General features: G+C 41.2%; 1 protein-coding gene across 1 annotated transcript in view; it reads left to right on the top strand.

Moving 5' to 3' along the window:
• The window catches only part of SCARB2 (scavenger receptor class B member 2), a 71886-nt gene that overhangs the window by 24732 nt on the left and 31568 nt on the right, over positions 1-15586 (top strand). Inside the window, exons 3-4 of the mRNA XM_038759127.1 lie at positions 9616-9763; positions 14485-14673. Of these exons, the coding sequence (XP_038615055.1) occupies positions 9616-9763; positions 14485-14673 (337 nt within the window). The remainder of the gene's footprint in view (positions 1-9615; positions 9764-14484; positions 14674-15586) is intronic.

The raw sequence follows: 15586 nt of genomic DNA, 5'->3' as shown, positions 1-15586 counted from the left end.
GTCTCCCCCTTCTAGACTGTGAGCCCGCTGTTGGGTAGGGACCGTCTCTATATGTCGCCAACTTGTATTTCCCAAGCACTTAGTCCAGTGCTCTGCACACAGTAAGCGCTCAATAAATACAATCGAATGAATGAATGAATGAATTTACTATTCTATTTATTTTGTCTTGTTAATATGTTTTGTTTTGTTGTCTGTCTCCCCCTTCTAGACTGTGAGCCCACTGTTGGGTAGGGACTGTCTCTAGATGTCACCAACTTGTCCTTCCCAAGCGCTTAGTCCAGTGCTCTGCACACAGTAAGCGCTCAATAAATACAATTGAATGAATGAATGAATGAATGAATTTACTATTCTATTTATCAATCAATCAATCAATCATATTTATTGAGCACTTACTGTGTGCAGAGCACTATACTAAGCGCTTGGGAAGTACAAGTTGGCAACATAGAGAGACGGTCCCTACCCAACAGTGGGCTCACAGTCTATCTTGTTAATATGTTTTGTTTTGTTGTCTGTCTCCCCCGTCTAGCCTGTGAGCCCACTGTTGGGTAGGGACCGTCTCTATATGTCACCAACTTGTACTTCCTAAGCGTTTAGTCCAGTGCTCTGCACACAGTAAGCGCTCAATAAATACAATTGAATGAATGAATTTACCATTCTATTTATTTGATCTTGTAACTATGTTTTGTTTTGTTGCCTGTCTCCCCCTTCTAGCCTGTGAGCCCGCTGTTGGGTAGGGACCGTCTCTCTATCATCATCAATAGTATTTATTGAGCGCTTCCTATGTGCAGAGCACTGTACTAAGCGCTTGGGAAGTACGAATTGGCAACATATAGAGACAGTCCCTACCCAACATTGGGCTCACAGTCTATATGTTGCCAACTTGTCCTTCCCAAGCGCTTAGTCCAGTGCTCTGCACACAGTAAGCGCTCAATCAATGCGATTGGATCAATGAATGAATGAATGAGTTACTGGAACGCGGGAGATGGGAAGCCTAGGAAACCTCGGCGGGCAACGGGCTGACGGAAAGTGGGTGGGTGTTGGCATTCTCAATCAATAAATATGATTGATTGATTGATTGATTGATTCTCGTCCAAGTGGCGGGTTTCTCGCGCTGGAGATCCTTGTCGAGGCGGTGACATCCCAGTTCCCCGTGACCGACGGTCGGCTTTGACAACCAGTTGCCTCCTCCTGCTTCTCTGGAGTTGGGGAGTCGGTTGACGGAGACAGAAATAGTCGGTTAGCTTGGCCACGGGGCCTCCGACCTTGTCACTTTAGCCAGTCGTGGGCGGCGAAAATATCAGTTGTGCAATCCTGGTTTTCAGCCCCTGGCAGACTGAAATAAGCTCAGATTATTATGCAGGTTATTATGTGTGCAGAGCACTGGACTAAGTGCTTGGGAAGTCCAAGTTGGCAACGTAAAGAGACGGTCCCTACCCAACAGCGGGCTCACAATATATATATATATATATATATATATAAAATATCAATCATTATATATATCTATCATTATATATATATATAGATATCAATCATTATATATATCTATCATTATATATATATATCATTATATATCACTATATATATCATTATATATATCACTATATATATATATATCTCTCACTATATATATATATCTCACTATATATATGTGTGTGTGTGTATATATATATATACACACACACACATATAGTGATATATACATATATATACATATATATACACATATATATTTATATATGTCATCATCATCATCATCAATCGTATTTATTGAGCGCTTACCATGTGCAGAGCACTGTACTAAGCACTGGGGAAGTACAAATTGGCAACATACAGACATATAGAGACAGTCTCTACCCAACAGTGGGCTCACAGTCTAAAAGGGGATATATACATATATATATATATATATATATATATATATATATATATATATACATCATCATCATCATCATCATCGTATTTATTGAGCGCTTACTATGTGCAGAGCACTGTACTAAGCGCTTGGGAAGTACAAATTGGCAACATATAGAGACATATAGAGTCAGTCCCTACCCAACAGTGGGCTCACAGTCTAAAAGGGGATATATACATATATATATATATATATATATATATATATATATATATATATATATATATCAATATCATCATCATCATCATCAATCGTATTTATTGAGTGCTTACTGTGTGCAGAGCACTGTACTAAGCGCTTGGGAAGTACAAATTGGCAACATATAGAGTCAGCCCCTACCCAACAGTGGGCTCACAGTCTAAAAGGGGATATATATATATTTATATATACACCTATATATATACACCTGTATATATGTATATATGTTTGTAGGTATTACTCTATTTGTTTATTTTATTTGTACATATTTATTCTATTTATTTTCTTTTGTTAATATGCTTTGTTTTGTTCTCTGTCTCCCCCGTCTAGACTGTGAGCCCACTGTTGGGTAGGGACTGTCTGTGTGTATATATATACACCTGTATATATGTATATATGTTTATAGGTATTTATTACTCTATTTATTTTATTTGTACATATTTATTCTATTTATTTTATTTTGTTAATATGTTTTGTTTTGTTCTCTGTCTCCCCCTTCTAGACTGTGAGCCCACTGTTGGGTAGGGACTGCCTCTAGATGTTGCCAATTTGGACTTCCCAAGCGCTTAGTACAGTGCTCTGCACATAGGAAGCGCTCAATAAATACGATTGATGATTGATGATATATACACCTGTATATATATATTTGTAGGTATTTATTACTTTATTTTATTTGTACATATTTATTCTATTTATTTTATTTTGCTAATATATTTTGTTTTGTTCTCTGTCTCCCCCTTCTACACTGTGAGCCCACTGTTGGGTAGGGACCATCTGTCTATATATATACACCTGTATATATGTATATATGTTTGTAGGTATTTATTACTCTGTTTATTTTATTTGTACATATTTATTCTATTTATTTTCTTTTGTTAATATGTTTTGTTTTGTTCTCTGTCTCCCCCTTCTAGACTGTGAGCCCACTGTTGGGTAGGGACTGTCTGTGTATATATATATACACACCTGTATATATGTATGTATGTTTGTAGGTATTTATTACTCTATTTTATTTGTACATATTTATTCAATTCATTTTATTTTGTTAATATGTTTGGTTTTGTTCTCTGTCTCCCCCTTCTAGACTGTGAGCCCACTGTTGGGTAGGGACCATCTGTCTATATATATATATATATATATACACCTGTATATATGTATAGATGTTTGTAGGTATTTATTACTCTATTGATGTATTTTATTTGTACATATTTATTCTATTTATTTTATTTTGTTAATATGTTTTGTTTTGTTCTCTGTCTCCCCCTTCTAGCCTGTGAGCCCGCTGTTGGGTAGGGACCGTCTCTAGATGTTGCCAACTTGGACTTCCCAAGCGCTTAGTCCAGTGCTCTGCACACAGTAAGCGCTCAATAAATATGATTGATTGAATGAATGAATGAACATATAGAGACCGTCCCCACCCAACAGCGGGCTCAGCACAGAACGCTCAAAATGTATTGATTAATTGAAAAGGCAGGTTTGGGGGACAATTTCCCTCAACGTCATCTTTTATCTCTCCCTTTTTGACCTGTCCCTTGCGAGGACTTCCATTTCGAGAGTTGTTTTTAGGTCACTTTGGGTCTTAGGTGATGCTCCGCCCACAGTAAGCGCTCAATAAATACGATTGATTGATTGACTGATTAAAACCAGCTCAGTTCCCTGAGGCACGAGGCGTGTGGGGGTGTGGATTTCCATATAACTCCGAGTTTCGGTTAAGTCGCTCTTCGTGCGACTCTTGCCCGTTCTTATAATTGCGCTGGAGGGGGAGAGAGTGAAGTTCAGAAAAGCAGCGTGACTCGGTGGGTAGAGCCCGGGCCTGGGAATCGGAGGGAACTGGGTTCTAATTCCGTCTCTGCCACTGGTCAATCAATCAATCAATCAATCAATCGTATTTATTGAGCGCTTACTGTGTGCAGAGCACTGTACTAAGCGCTTGGGAAGTCCAAGTTGGCAGCATATAGAGACGGTCCCTACCCAACGGTGGGCTCACGGTCTAGATTCTGGTCACTTCCCTTCTCTGGGCCTCAGTTCCCTCATCTGGAAAATTGGGATTAGGACCATGAGCCCTACGTGGGACGTGGACTGTGTCCAACCTGACTGGCTTCTATCTACCCCGGCGCTTAGTACAGTGTCTGGCACCTAGTAACTACCTAACAAAGAGAAGCAGCCTGGCTCAGTGGAAAGAGCCCGGGCTTTGGAGTCAGAGGTCATGGGTTCGAATCCCCACCCCGCCACATGTCTGCTGTGTGACCTTGGGCAAGTCACTTAACTTCCCTGAGCCTCAGTGACCTCATCTGTAAAATGGGGATTAAGACTGTGAGCCCCACGTGGGACAACTTGATCACCTTGTATCCCCCCAGCACTTAGAACAGTGCTTTGCACATAGTAAGCGCTTAATAAATGCCATTATTATTATTAACAAATGCTACAGAAAGAGAGAGAGAGAGGAGAGTGATGTCCTCTCTGAGAAATCCTGGTTCCTGTTCGTTTTGGTGATTTTTGTTAATCAAGAGAAGCAGCGTGGCCCAGTGGAAAGAGCCCGGGCTTGGGAGTCAGAGGTCGTGGGTTCTAATCCCAGCTCCGCCACTTGTCAGCTGGGTGACTTTGGGCAAGTCGCTTCACTTCTCTGGGCCTCAGTTCCCTCATCTGGAAAATGGGGATGAAGACTGGGAGCCCCACGTGGGACAACCTGATTATCTTGTATCTACCCCAGCGCTTAGAACAGTGCTCGGCACGTAGTAAGCGCTTAACAAATACCAACATTATTATTATTATAACCTGATCACCTTGTATCCTCCCTAGCGCTTAGAACAGTGCTTTGCACGTAGTAAGCGCTTAACAAATACCGTCATCATTATTATTATTAAGACTGTAAGCTCACTGTAGGCAAACTCTGTTGATTTGAACCCTCCTTAATGCTTAATACAGTGCTCTGCACACAGTGAGCACTCAATAAGTCGCATTGCTTGTTTGATTTTTGTGGGAGGGCATTTTATTTTACTTGTACATATCTATTCTATTTATTTTATTTTGTTAATATGTTTGGTTTTGTTCTCTGTCTCCCCTTTCTAGACTGTGAACCCACTGTTGGGTAGGGACTGGCTCTATATGTTGCCAACTTGTACTTCCCAAGCGCTTAGTACAGTGCTCTGCACACAGTAAGCGCTCAATAAATACGATTGATTGATTGATTGATTGATTTGTTAAGCACTTAGTGTGTGCCAGGCACCGTACTAAGCGCCGGGGTGGATACGAACAGATCAAGTTTGCACCCAGTCCCTGTCCCACGTGGGGCTCCCAATCGTAATCCTCATTTTCCAGGTGAGGGAACTGAGGCCCAGGGAAGTGAAGTGACTTGCCCAAGGTCACACAGCTGACATTTGTATATATGTATATATGTTTGTACATATTTATTACTCTATTTATTTATTTATTTTATTTGTACATATCTATTCTATTTATTTTATTTTGTTAGTATGTTTGGTTTTGTTCTCTGTCTCCCCCTTTTAGACTGTGAGCCCACTGTTGGGTAGCGACTGTCTCTAGATGTTGCCAATTTGGACTTCCCAAGTGCTTAGTACAGTGCTCTGCACATAGTAAGCGCTCAATAAATACGATTGATGATGATGATGATGATGTTGACAAGTGGCAGAGCCGGGATTGGAACCCAAGTCCTTCTGACGCTCAGCCTCGTGCTTTGAGACGCCAGTAATGCTTCTTATTTCCCAAGTCCTCAGAGTGGGGTTACAAAGCAGCGTGGCACAGTAGGAAAGAGCCCGGGCTTTGGAGTCAGAGGTCGTGGGTTCAAATCCCGACTCCACCACATGCCTGCTGTGTGACCTTGGGCAAGTCACTTAACTTCTCTGAGCCTCAGTTGCCTCATCTGTAAAATGGGCATTAAGACTGTGAGCCCCACGTGGGACAACTTGATCACCTTGTATCCCCCCCCCCCAGTGCTTAGAACAGTGCTTTGCACATAGTAAGCGCTTAACAAATACCAATTTAAAAAAAAAAAAAGAGCCCGGGCTTTGGAGTCAGAGGTCATGGGTCAAATCCCAGCTCTGCCAACTGTCAGCTGTGTGACTTTGGGCAAGTCCCTTCACTTCTCTGGGCCTCAGTTCCCTCATCTGGAAAATGGGGATTAAGACTGTGAGCCCCCCGTGGGACAACCTGATCACCTTGTAACCTCCCCAGCGCTTAGAACAGTGCTTTGCACAGAGTAAGCATTTAACAAATACCATTATTATTATTATTATTATTATTATTATTATTATTATTATTATTATGGGGATTAAGACTGTGAGCCCCCCATGGGACAACCTGATCACCTTGTAACCTACCCAGTGCTTAGAACAGTGCTTTGCACATAGTAAGCACTTAGCAAATACCATCATTATTATTATTATCATTATTATTATTATTGTGGGAATTAAGACTGTGAGCCCCCCGTGGGACAACCTGATCACCTTGTAACCTCTCCAGCGCTTAGAACAGTGCTTTGCACAGAGTAAGCGCTTAACAAATACCATTATTATTATTATAGCAGAAGGAGCACGTGCTTAGTGCCCTCCCTGCCCCACAGTACTTGTGTATAGATGTTCATATTTATTATTCTACTGATTTTATTAATGGTGTGTACAGATCTATAATTCTATTTATATTGATGCTGTTGACACCTGTTTACACGGTTTGTTTCGTTGTCTGGCTCCCCGCTTCTAGACCGCGAGCCCGTTGTTGGGTAGGGATTGTCCCTGTTGCCGACTTGTACTTTCCAAGCGCTTAGTACAGTTCTCAATAAATATGATTGAATAAATGAACGAATGAGTCAGAGGACGTGGGTTCAAATCCCGGCTCCGTCACTTGTCTGTTGCGTGACCTCGGGCAAGCCACTTCTCTGTGCCTCAGTTACCTCTTCTGTAAAGTGGGGATTCAAATTGTGAACCCCAGGTGGGACAACCTGATGACCGTGTATCTCCCCTCAGTGCTTAGAACAGTGCTCGGCTCATAGTAAGCGCTTAACAAATACCATTATTATTATTATTATTATTATTATTATTATTATTATTATTATTATTGTTATTATCATAAGGCCACTTGCACTATTGCTTGTGAAATCAACCCATGCTTAGAACAGTGCACCTAACAAATAGCATTATTATTATTATTATTTTTATTATTATAAGGCCACTTTCACTATTGTTTGCGAAATCAACCCATGCTTAAAACAGTGCACCTAACAAATAGCATCATCATTATTATTTTTATTATTATAAGGCCACTTGCACTATTGTTTGCGAAATCAACCCATGCTTAGAACAGTGCACCTAACAAATAGCATCATTATTATTATTATTATTATTATTATAAGGCCACTTGCACTATTGTTTGTGAAATCAACCCATGCTTAGAACAGTGCACCTAACAAATAGCATCATTATTATTATTATTTTTATTATTATAAGGCCACTTGCGCTATTGTTTGTGAAATCAACCCATGCTTAGAACAGTGCACCTAACAAATAGCATCATTATTATTATTATTATTATTATAAGGCCACTTGCACTATTGCTTGTGAAATCAACCCATGCTTAGAACAGTGCACCTAACAAATAGCATCATTATTATTATTATTATTATTATTATTATAAGGCCACTTGCACTATTGTTTGTGAAATCAACCCATGCTTAGAACAGTGCACCTAACAAATAGCATTATTATTATTATTATTATTATTATTATTATTATTATTATTATAAGGCCACTTGCACTATTGTTTGTGAAATCAACCCATGCTTAGAACAGTGCATCTAACAAATAGCATCATTATTATTATTATTTTTATTATTATAAGGCCACTTGCGCTATTGTTTGTGAAATCAACCCATGCTTAGAACAGTGCACCTAACAAATAGCATCATTATTATTTTTATTATTATAAGGCCACTTGCACTATTGCTTGTGAAATCAACCCATGCTTAGAACAGTGCACCTAACAAATAGCATCATTATTATTATTATTATTATTATAAGGCCACTTGCACTATTGTTTGTGCAATCAACCCGTGCTTAGAACAGTGCACCTAACAAATAGCATCATTATTATTATTATTTTTATTATTATAAGGCCACTTGCACTATTGCTTGTGAAATCAACCCATGCTTAGAACAGTGCACCTAACAAATAGCATCATTATTATTATTATTATAAGGCCACTTGCACTATTGTTTGTGAAATCAACCCATGCTTAGAACAGTGCACCTAACAAATAGCATCATCATTATTATTATTTTTATTATTATAAGGCCACTTGCACTATTGCTTGTGAAATCAACCCATGCTTAGAACAGTGCACCTAACAAATAGCATCATTATTATTATTATTATTATTATTATTATTATAAGGCCACTTGCACTATTGCTTGTGAAATCAACCCATGCTTAGAACAGTGCACCTAACAAATAGCATCATCATTATTATTATTTTTATTATTATAAGGCCACTTGCACTATTGCTTGTGAAATCAACCCATGCTTAGAACAGTGCACCTAACAAATAGCATCATCATTATTATTATTTTTATTATTATAAGGCCACTTGCACTATTGCTTGTGAAATCAACCCATGCTTAGAACAGTGCACCTAACAAATAGCATCATTATTATTATTATTATTATTATTATTATAAGGCCACTTGCACTATTGCTTGTGAAATCAACCCATGCTTAGAACAGTGCACCTAACAAATAGCATCATCATTATTATTATTTTTATTATTATAAGGCCACTTGCACTATTGCTTGTGAAATCAACCCATGCTTAGAACAGTGCACCTAACAAATAGCATTATTATTATTATTATTATTATTATTATTATAAGGCCACTTGCACTATTGCTTGTGAAATCAACCCATGCTTAGAACAGTGCACCTAACAAATAGCATCATTATTATTATTATTTTTATTATTATAAGGCCACTTGCACTATTGCTTGTGAAATCAACCCAGTGCTTAGAACAGTGCACCTAACAAATAGCATCATTATTATTATTATTATTATAAGGCCACTTGCGCTATTGTTTGTGCAATCAACCCGTGCTTAGAACAGTGCACCTAACAAATAGCATCATTATTATTATTATTTTTATTATTATAAGGCCACTTGCACTATTGCTTGTGAAATCAACCCAGTGCTTAGAACAGTGCACCTAACAAATAGCATCATTATTATTATTATTATTATAAGGCCACTTGCACTATTGTTTGTGAAATCAACCCATGCTTAGAACAGTGCACCTAACAAATAGCATCATTATTATTATTATTATTATTATTATTATAAGGCCACTTGCGCTATTGTTTGTGAAATCAACCCATGCTTAGAACAGTGCACCTAACAAATAGCATCATTATTATTATTATTATTATTATTATAAGGCCACTTGCCCTATTGTCTGTGAAATCAACCCCCCTTTGAGCCAAGCTTTTTTCCCCCCGAATCCCGCAGGGAACGCCGGCCCAGAGAGAACATCCGCTTTTGGGATAACGGAACCAAAGTGTCCGCCATCAACCCCAAAACCTACATCTTCGAACGGGACCTGTCCGTCGGAGACCCCGCCGTTGACCTGATCAGGACTATAAACATTCCCACAGTGGTAAGCGCCCTGGGCATTGGGCACACCACACTGCGCCCATCACCCTGGCGCTGGCGGCCCTAATCAACCAATCAATCAATCAATCAATCGTATTTATTGAGCCCTTACTGTGTGCAGAGCACTGTACTAAGCACTTGGGAGAGGACAATCTATATGTTGCCAATTTGTACTTCCCAAGCGCTTAGTACAGTGCTCTGCACATAGTAAGCGCTCAATAAATACGATTGATGATGATGATCAATCACTAAAATCACTAAATCCACTAAAATCAGTGGGATTTATTGAGCGCTTACTGTGTGCGGAGCACTGGACTAAGCTCTTGGGAGAGGACAATCTATATGTTGCCAGTTTGTACTTCCCAAGCGCTTAGTCCAGTGCTCTGCACACAGTAAGCGCTCAATAAATACGATTGATGATGATGATGACAGTAGATCAGAGTGGGTTGAGGTGGTCCCTGCCCACACTGAGCTTACAGTCCTTCAAGAGCTGTGGAGCTCTGCTAAATGATCCATCCCCCCCAACTCTGAAGACGGACGGACATCTTTTTGTCCCCCCAAAGTGTCAGGTTTGGCAGTCGAGACTTGCCACCCGCCTGCTGTGTGACTTTGGGCAAGTCACTTCACTTCTCTGGGCCTCAGTTACCTCATCTGGGAAAGGGGATTAAGGCTGTGAGGATTAAGACTCCTTTCCCTCCCCACAGCACCTGTACATACGTTTATATGTTTGTACGTATCTATTACTCTATTTATTTATTTATTTTATTTGTACATATTTATTCTATTTGTTTTATTTTGTTAATATGTACCTGTATATATGTTTCTATGTTTGTACGTATTTATTACTCTATTTATTTATTTATTTTATTTGTACGTGTTTATTCTGTTTGTTTTATTTTGTTAATATGTACCTGTGTATATGTTTATATGTTTGTATGTATTTATTACTCTATTTATTTATTTATTTTATTTGTACATATTTATTCTGTTTGTTTTATTTTGTTCATATGTACCTGTGTATATGTTTATATGTTTGTACATATTTGTTACTCTATTTATTTATTTATTTTATTTGTACAAATTTATTCTGTTTGTTTTATTTTGTTAATATGTACCTCTATATATGTTTATATGTTTGTACATACTTATTACTCTATTTATTTATTTATTTTATTTGTCCATATTCATTCTGTTTGTTTTATTTTGTTAATATGTACCTGTATATATGTTTATATGTTTGTACGTATTTATTACTCTATTTATTTATTTTATTTGTACATATTCATTCTGTTTGTTTTATTTTGTTAATATGTACCTGTATATATGTTTATATGTTTGTACGTATTTACTACTCTATTTATTCATTTATTTTATCTGTACATATTTATTCTATTTGTTTTATTTTGTTAATATGTTTGGTTTTGTTCTCCGTCTCCCCCTTCTAGACTGTGAGCCCACTGTTGGGTAGGGACCGTCTCTAGATGTTGCCAACTTGGAATTCCCAAGCGCTTAGTCCAGTGCTCTGCACACAGTAAGCGCTCAATAAATACGATTGAATGAATGAATATGAGACCCTTGTGAGACAGGGACTGTGTCCAAACTGACAAATTTGTATCTACCCCTACTTAGTACAGTGCCTGGCGCATAGGAAGTGCTTAACAAATACCATTATAATTGTTAGTACGTCAATGCTCAGCGCAGCTCAGAGTCCCCAGCAGCGTGGCTCAGTGGAAAGAGCCCGGGCTTTGGAGTCAGAGGTCATGGGTTCAAATCCTGCCTCCTCCAATTGTCAGCTGTGTGACTCTGGGCAAGTCACTTCACTTCTCTGGGCCTCAGTTCCCTCATCTGTTGCCAACTTGTACTGTTGCCAACTTGTACTTCCCAAGTGCTTAGTACAGTGCTCTGCACACAGTAAGCGCTCAATAATAACAGTGGAATTTATTAAGCGCTTACTATGTGCAAAGCACTGTTCTGAGCACTCGGGAGGTTACAAGGTGATCAGGTTGCTCAATAAATACGATTGAATAAATAAATGAATGTAAAATGAGGATTAAGACTGTGAGCCCCCCCGTGGGACAACCTGATCACCTTGTAACCTCCCCAGTGCTTAGAACAGTGCTTTGCACATAGTAAGCGCTTTATAAATGCCATTATTATTATTATTATTATTATATACTTCCTCAGTGGCTTTTGTTTTCTGGATTCTTTTCTCCGGTTTGCAGGTGGCATTCACAGCCTTATTTGGGGAACAGTTTTGTGTTTTTCTCTGCTTGGTTGTTCAGCCAATGTAATGGTAAAGCCAGTAGCACTTGTGTTCCGCCCTCCGGTCGATACTGTGTGACCAGCAGAAGTCAATCAATCAATCAATCAATCAATCGTATTTATTGAGTGCTTACTGTGTGCAGAACACTGTACTAAGCGCTTGGGAAGTCCAAGTTGGCAACATCTAAAGATGGTCCCTACCCAACAGCGGGCTCACAGTCTAGAAGGGGGAGACGGACAACAAAACAAAACATATTAACAAAATAAAATAAATAGAATAGATCCTCCAAAGAGTGCCAACAGTGTCACGTCCACCTGGGCATTTCCCAGTAATGATAATAATAACGACGGCATTTATTAAGCGCTTACTATGTGCAGTGCACGTGCTGGGGAGGTTACAGGGTGATCAGATTGTCCCACAGGGGGCTCACGGTCTTAATCCCCATTTTACAGATGAGGCAACTGAGGCCCAGAGAAGTGAAGGGACTTGCCCAAAGTCACACAGCTGACAAGTGGCAGAGCTGGAATTTGAACCCGCGACCTCTGTCTCCCAAGCCCGGGCTCTTTCCGCTGAGCCACTGTGCTTCTCTAACTGCCTAAAGTGCTCTGCACACAGTACGCGGTCAATAAATACGACTAATTGATTGATTCATCATCATCATCAATCGTATTTATTGAGCGCTTACTATGTGCACAGCACTGTACTAAGCGCTTGGGAAGTACAAATCGGCAACATATTTGATTGATTGATTGATTGAGCTTCTGTCCAGACAGCTGCCCCGTCCCCTCCAGCCATCCCTTGAACTGGCAATATTGGGGCAGAAACCAGGGCCACTCTGGGGACAATTAGTTGCCCCAGGCCCCGTGCCCTATTTTTTTTAAATGGTATTTGTCAATTGTTTATTGTGACCTTGGTCAAGTCACTTCACTTCTCTGGGCCTCACATATCTCCTCTGTAAAATGGAGATTAAGACTACGAGCCCAGTGTGGGAATCCAGTGCGAGACAGGAACCGGGTCCAGTCTGATTTGCTTGTATCTTTTAGACTGTGAGCCCACTGTTGGGAAGGGACTGTCTCTATATGTTGCTAACTTGGACTTCCCAAGCGCTTAGTACAGTGCTCTGCACACAGTAAGCGCTCAATAAATATGATTGATTGATTGATTGTATCTAACCCAGCGCTTGGTACGTGGTAAGAGCTGAACAAATACCATTAAAAAGGTGAAATTTTGGCTCTTTAAATCCTCTTTCTTATCCCCATCGCTCCCAGGGGGCCCAAGCTCTTTGTCTTCTGCCCAGGGACAGTCTGCCTCACTGCTTAGTACAGTGCCTGGCACATCTCTTCCCCCTTCTAGACTGTGAGCCCGCTGTTGGGTAGGGACCATCTCTATGTGTTGCCGACTTGTACTTCCCAAGCGCTTAGTACAGTGCTCTGCACCCAGTAAGCGCTCAATAAATATGATTGATTGATTGATTGATCTCTTAACTTCTCTATGCCTCAGTGACCTCATCTGTATGTTGCCAACTTGTACTTCCCAAGCGCTTAGTCCAGTGCTCTGCACACAGTAAGCGCTCAATAAATATGATTGAATGAATGAATCTGTAAAATGGGGATTAAGACTGTGAGCCCCATGTGGGACAGCCTAATCAACTTGTATCCCCCCTGTGCTTAGAACAGTGCTTCGCATAATAATAATAATAATAATGTTGGTATTTGTTAAGCGCTTACTATGTGCAAAGCACTGTTCTAAGCGCTGGGGTAGGTATAAGGTAATCAGGTTGCCCCACGAGGGGCTCACAGTCTTCACCCCCATTTTACAGATGAGGGAACTGAGGCCCAGAGAAGTGAAGTGACTTGCCCAACGTCACACAGCTGACAAGTGGCGGAGCTGGGATTTGAACTCACGACCTCTGACTCCAAAGCCCGGGCTCTTTCCACTGAGCCACGCTGCTTCCCCGCATATAGTAAGCGCTTAACAAATACCATTATTATTATTATTATTATAGAAAGCACTTAACAAATACCATTAAAAAAAGCCTGGCCTCTTTGAGGTCAGTCAGCGATGAGGGCTCAGGCTGGGGGATGTGAGGGAAGCCCGTCCTCTGGGACGAGAGATACGAGGAATCAATCAATCGTATTTATTGAGCGCTTACTGTGTGCAGAGCACTGGACTAAGCGCTTGGGAAGTCCAAGTTGGCAACATCTAGAGACGGTCCCTGCCCAACAGTGGGCTCACAGTCTAGAAGGGGGAGACAGAGAACAAAACCAAACATATTAACAAAATAAAATAGATATGTACAAGTAAAATAAATAAATACATAGAGTAATAAACCTGTGCCCTGTTAGCTCCTTTCAGCAGAGGTAGGTTCCCACTTGTGGGACGGGACCAGCCGTGCATTTGTCCTCCGGTTGCTGAGTGAATTGTCCCTTCTTTTTGCCTTCCCCTCTGCCCCCCGACCCCAGACGGCCATGCAGTGGGCCAAGAACCGCTTTCTGAAGGAGATCATCGAAGGAATCCTAAAGGGATTCCAGCAGAGCCTGTTTGTGACGCATTCCGTTCACGAGTTGCTGTGGGGCTACAAAGACGAGGTGCTGTCCCTCATTAACGCCTTCCGGCCGGACGTCCCCCAATACTTCGGCTTGTTCTACATGGTGAGTCGGGGCACTTGCCGGGAGGCGTGGTCGGCCGGCGATGGGTAGGGACCGTCTCTATCTGTTGCCAACTTGCGCTTCCCAAGCGCTCTGCACACAGTAAGCGCTCAATAAATATGATTGAATGAATGAGGAAGGGCTTTGCGGGGGCCCGAAGGATCCTGGTCTTCCTTCTGGGCAGACGGAAGACGGCTGATGGCAGGCGAGGAGGAGCCATCCCAGCTGGGAGGAAATCAGAAGCGATTCTGGGTAGAAACCAAAAGTGTGGACCGGTCACCTCCCTGGAGGAATAGTGCCATTCGGAATCGGGACGGATAAGCGGTGATTACTGATTGGCAGCCCCCGCTCAACCTGAGAGGGAGAGAGAAAGGGAAGGAGAAGGGGAGGGAGATGGGGGCAGAGGGAGAAGAGAGAGGAAGGAGAGACAGGGTGAGGGAAGAGGAAGGAGGAGGAGAGAAGAGAGAGAAAAGGGGGAGGAAAGAGGGAGAAGAGAGAGAAAGACAGGAAGGAGAGGGAAGAGGGAAGACAGAGGGTGAGAGGAAGAGGGAGGGCAGAGGGAGAGAAAAAGAGAATTAGAGGGAGAGAGAAAAGGGGAGGGAGAGGAAAGAAGGAGGAGAGAGAGAAAGACAGGAAGGAGAGGGAAGAGGAAGAGGGTAGACAGAGGGTAAGAAGAAGAGGGAGGGCCGAGGGAGAGAAAAAGAGAATTGGAGAGAGAGGAGGGACAGGGAGCAGGGAAAGAGGGAGGAGAGAGAGAAAGACAGGAAGGAGAGGGAAGAGGAAGAGGGAAGAGGAAGAGGGAAGACAGAGGGTGAGAGGAAGAGGGAGGGCAGTGGGAGAGAAAAAGAGAATTAGAGAGAGAGTGGAGGGACAGGGAGCAGGGAAAGAGGGAGGAGAGAGAGAAAGACAGGAAGGA

Source organism: Tachyglossus aculeatus, chromosome 17 (genome assembly GCF_015852505.1).
Source record: "Tachyglossus aculeatus isolate mTacAcu1 chromosome 17, mTacAcu1.pri, whole genome shotgun sequence".
Classification (NCBI taxonomy): domain Eukaryota; kingdom Metazoa; phylum Chordata; class Mammalia; order Monotremata; family Tachyglossidae; genus Tachyglossus; species Tachyglossus aculeatus.
The sequence above is the reverse complement of the archived record's forward strand: the minus strand, read 5'-3'. Positions and strand labels throughout refer to the sequence as shown.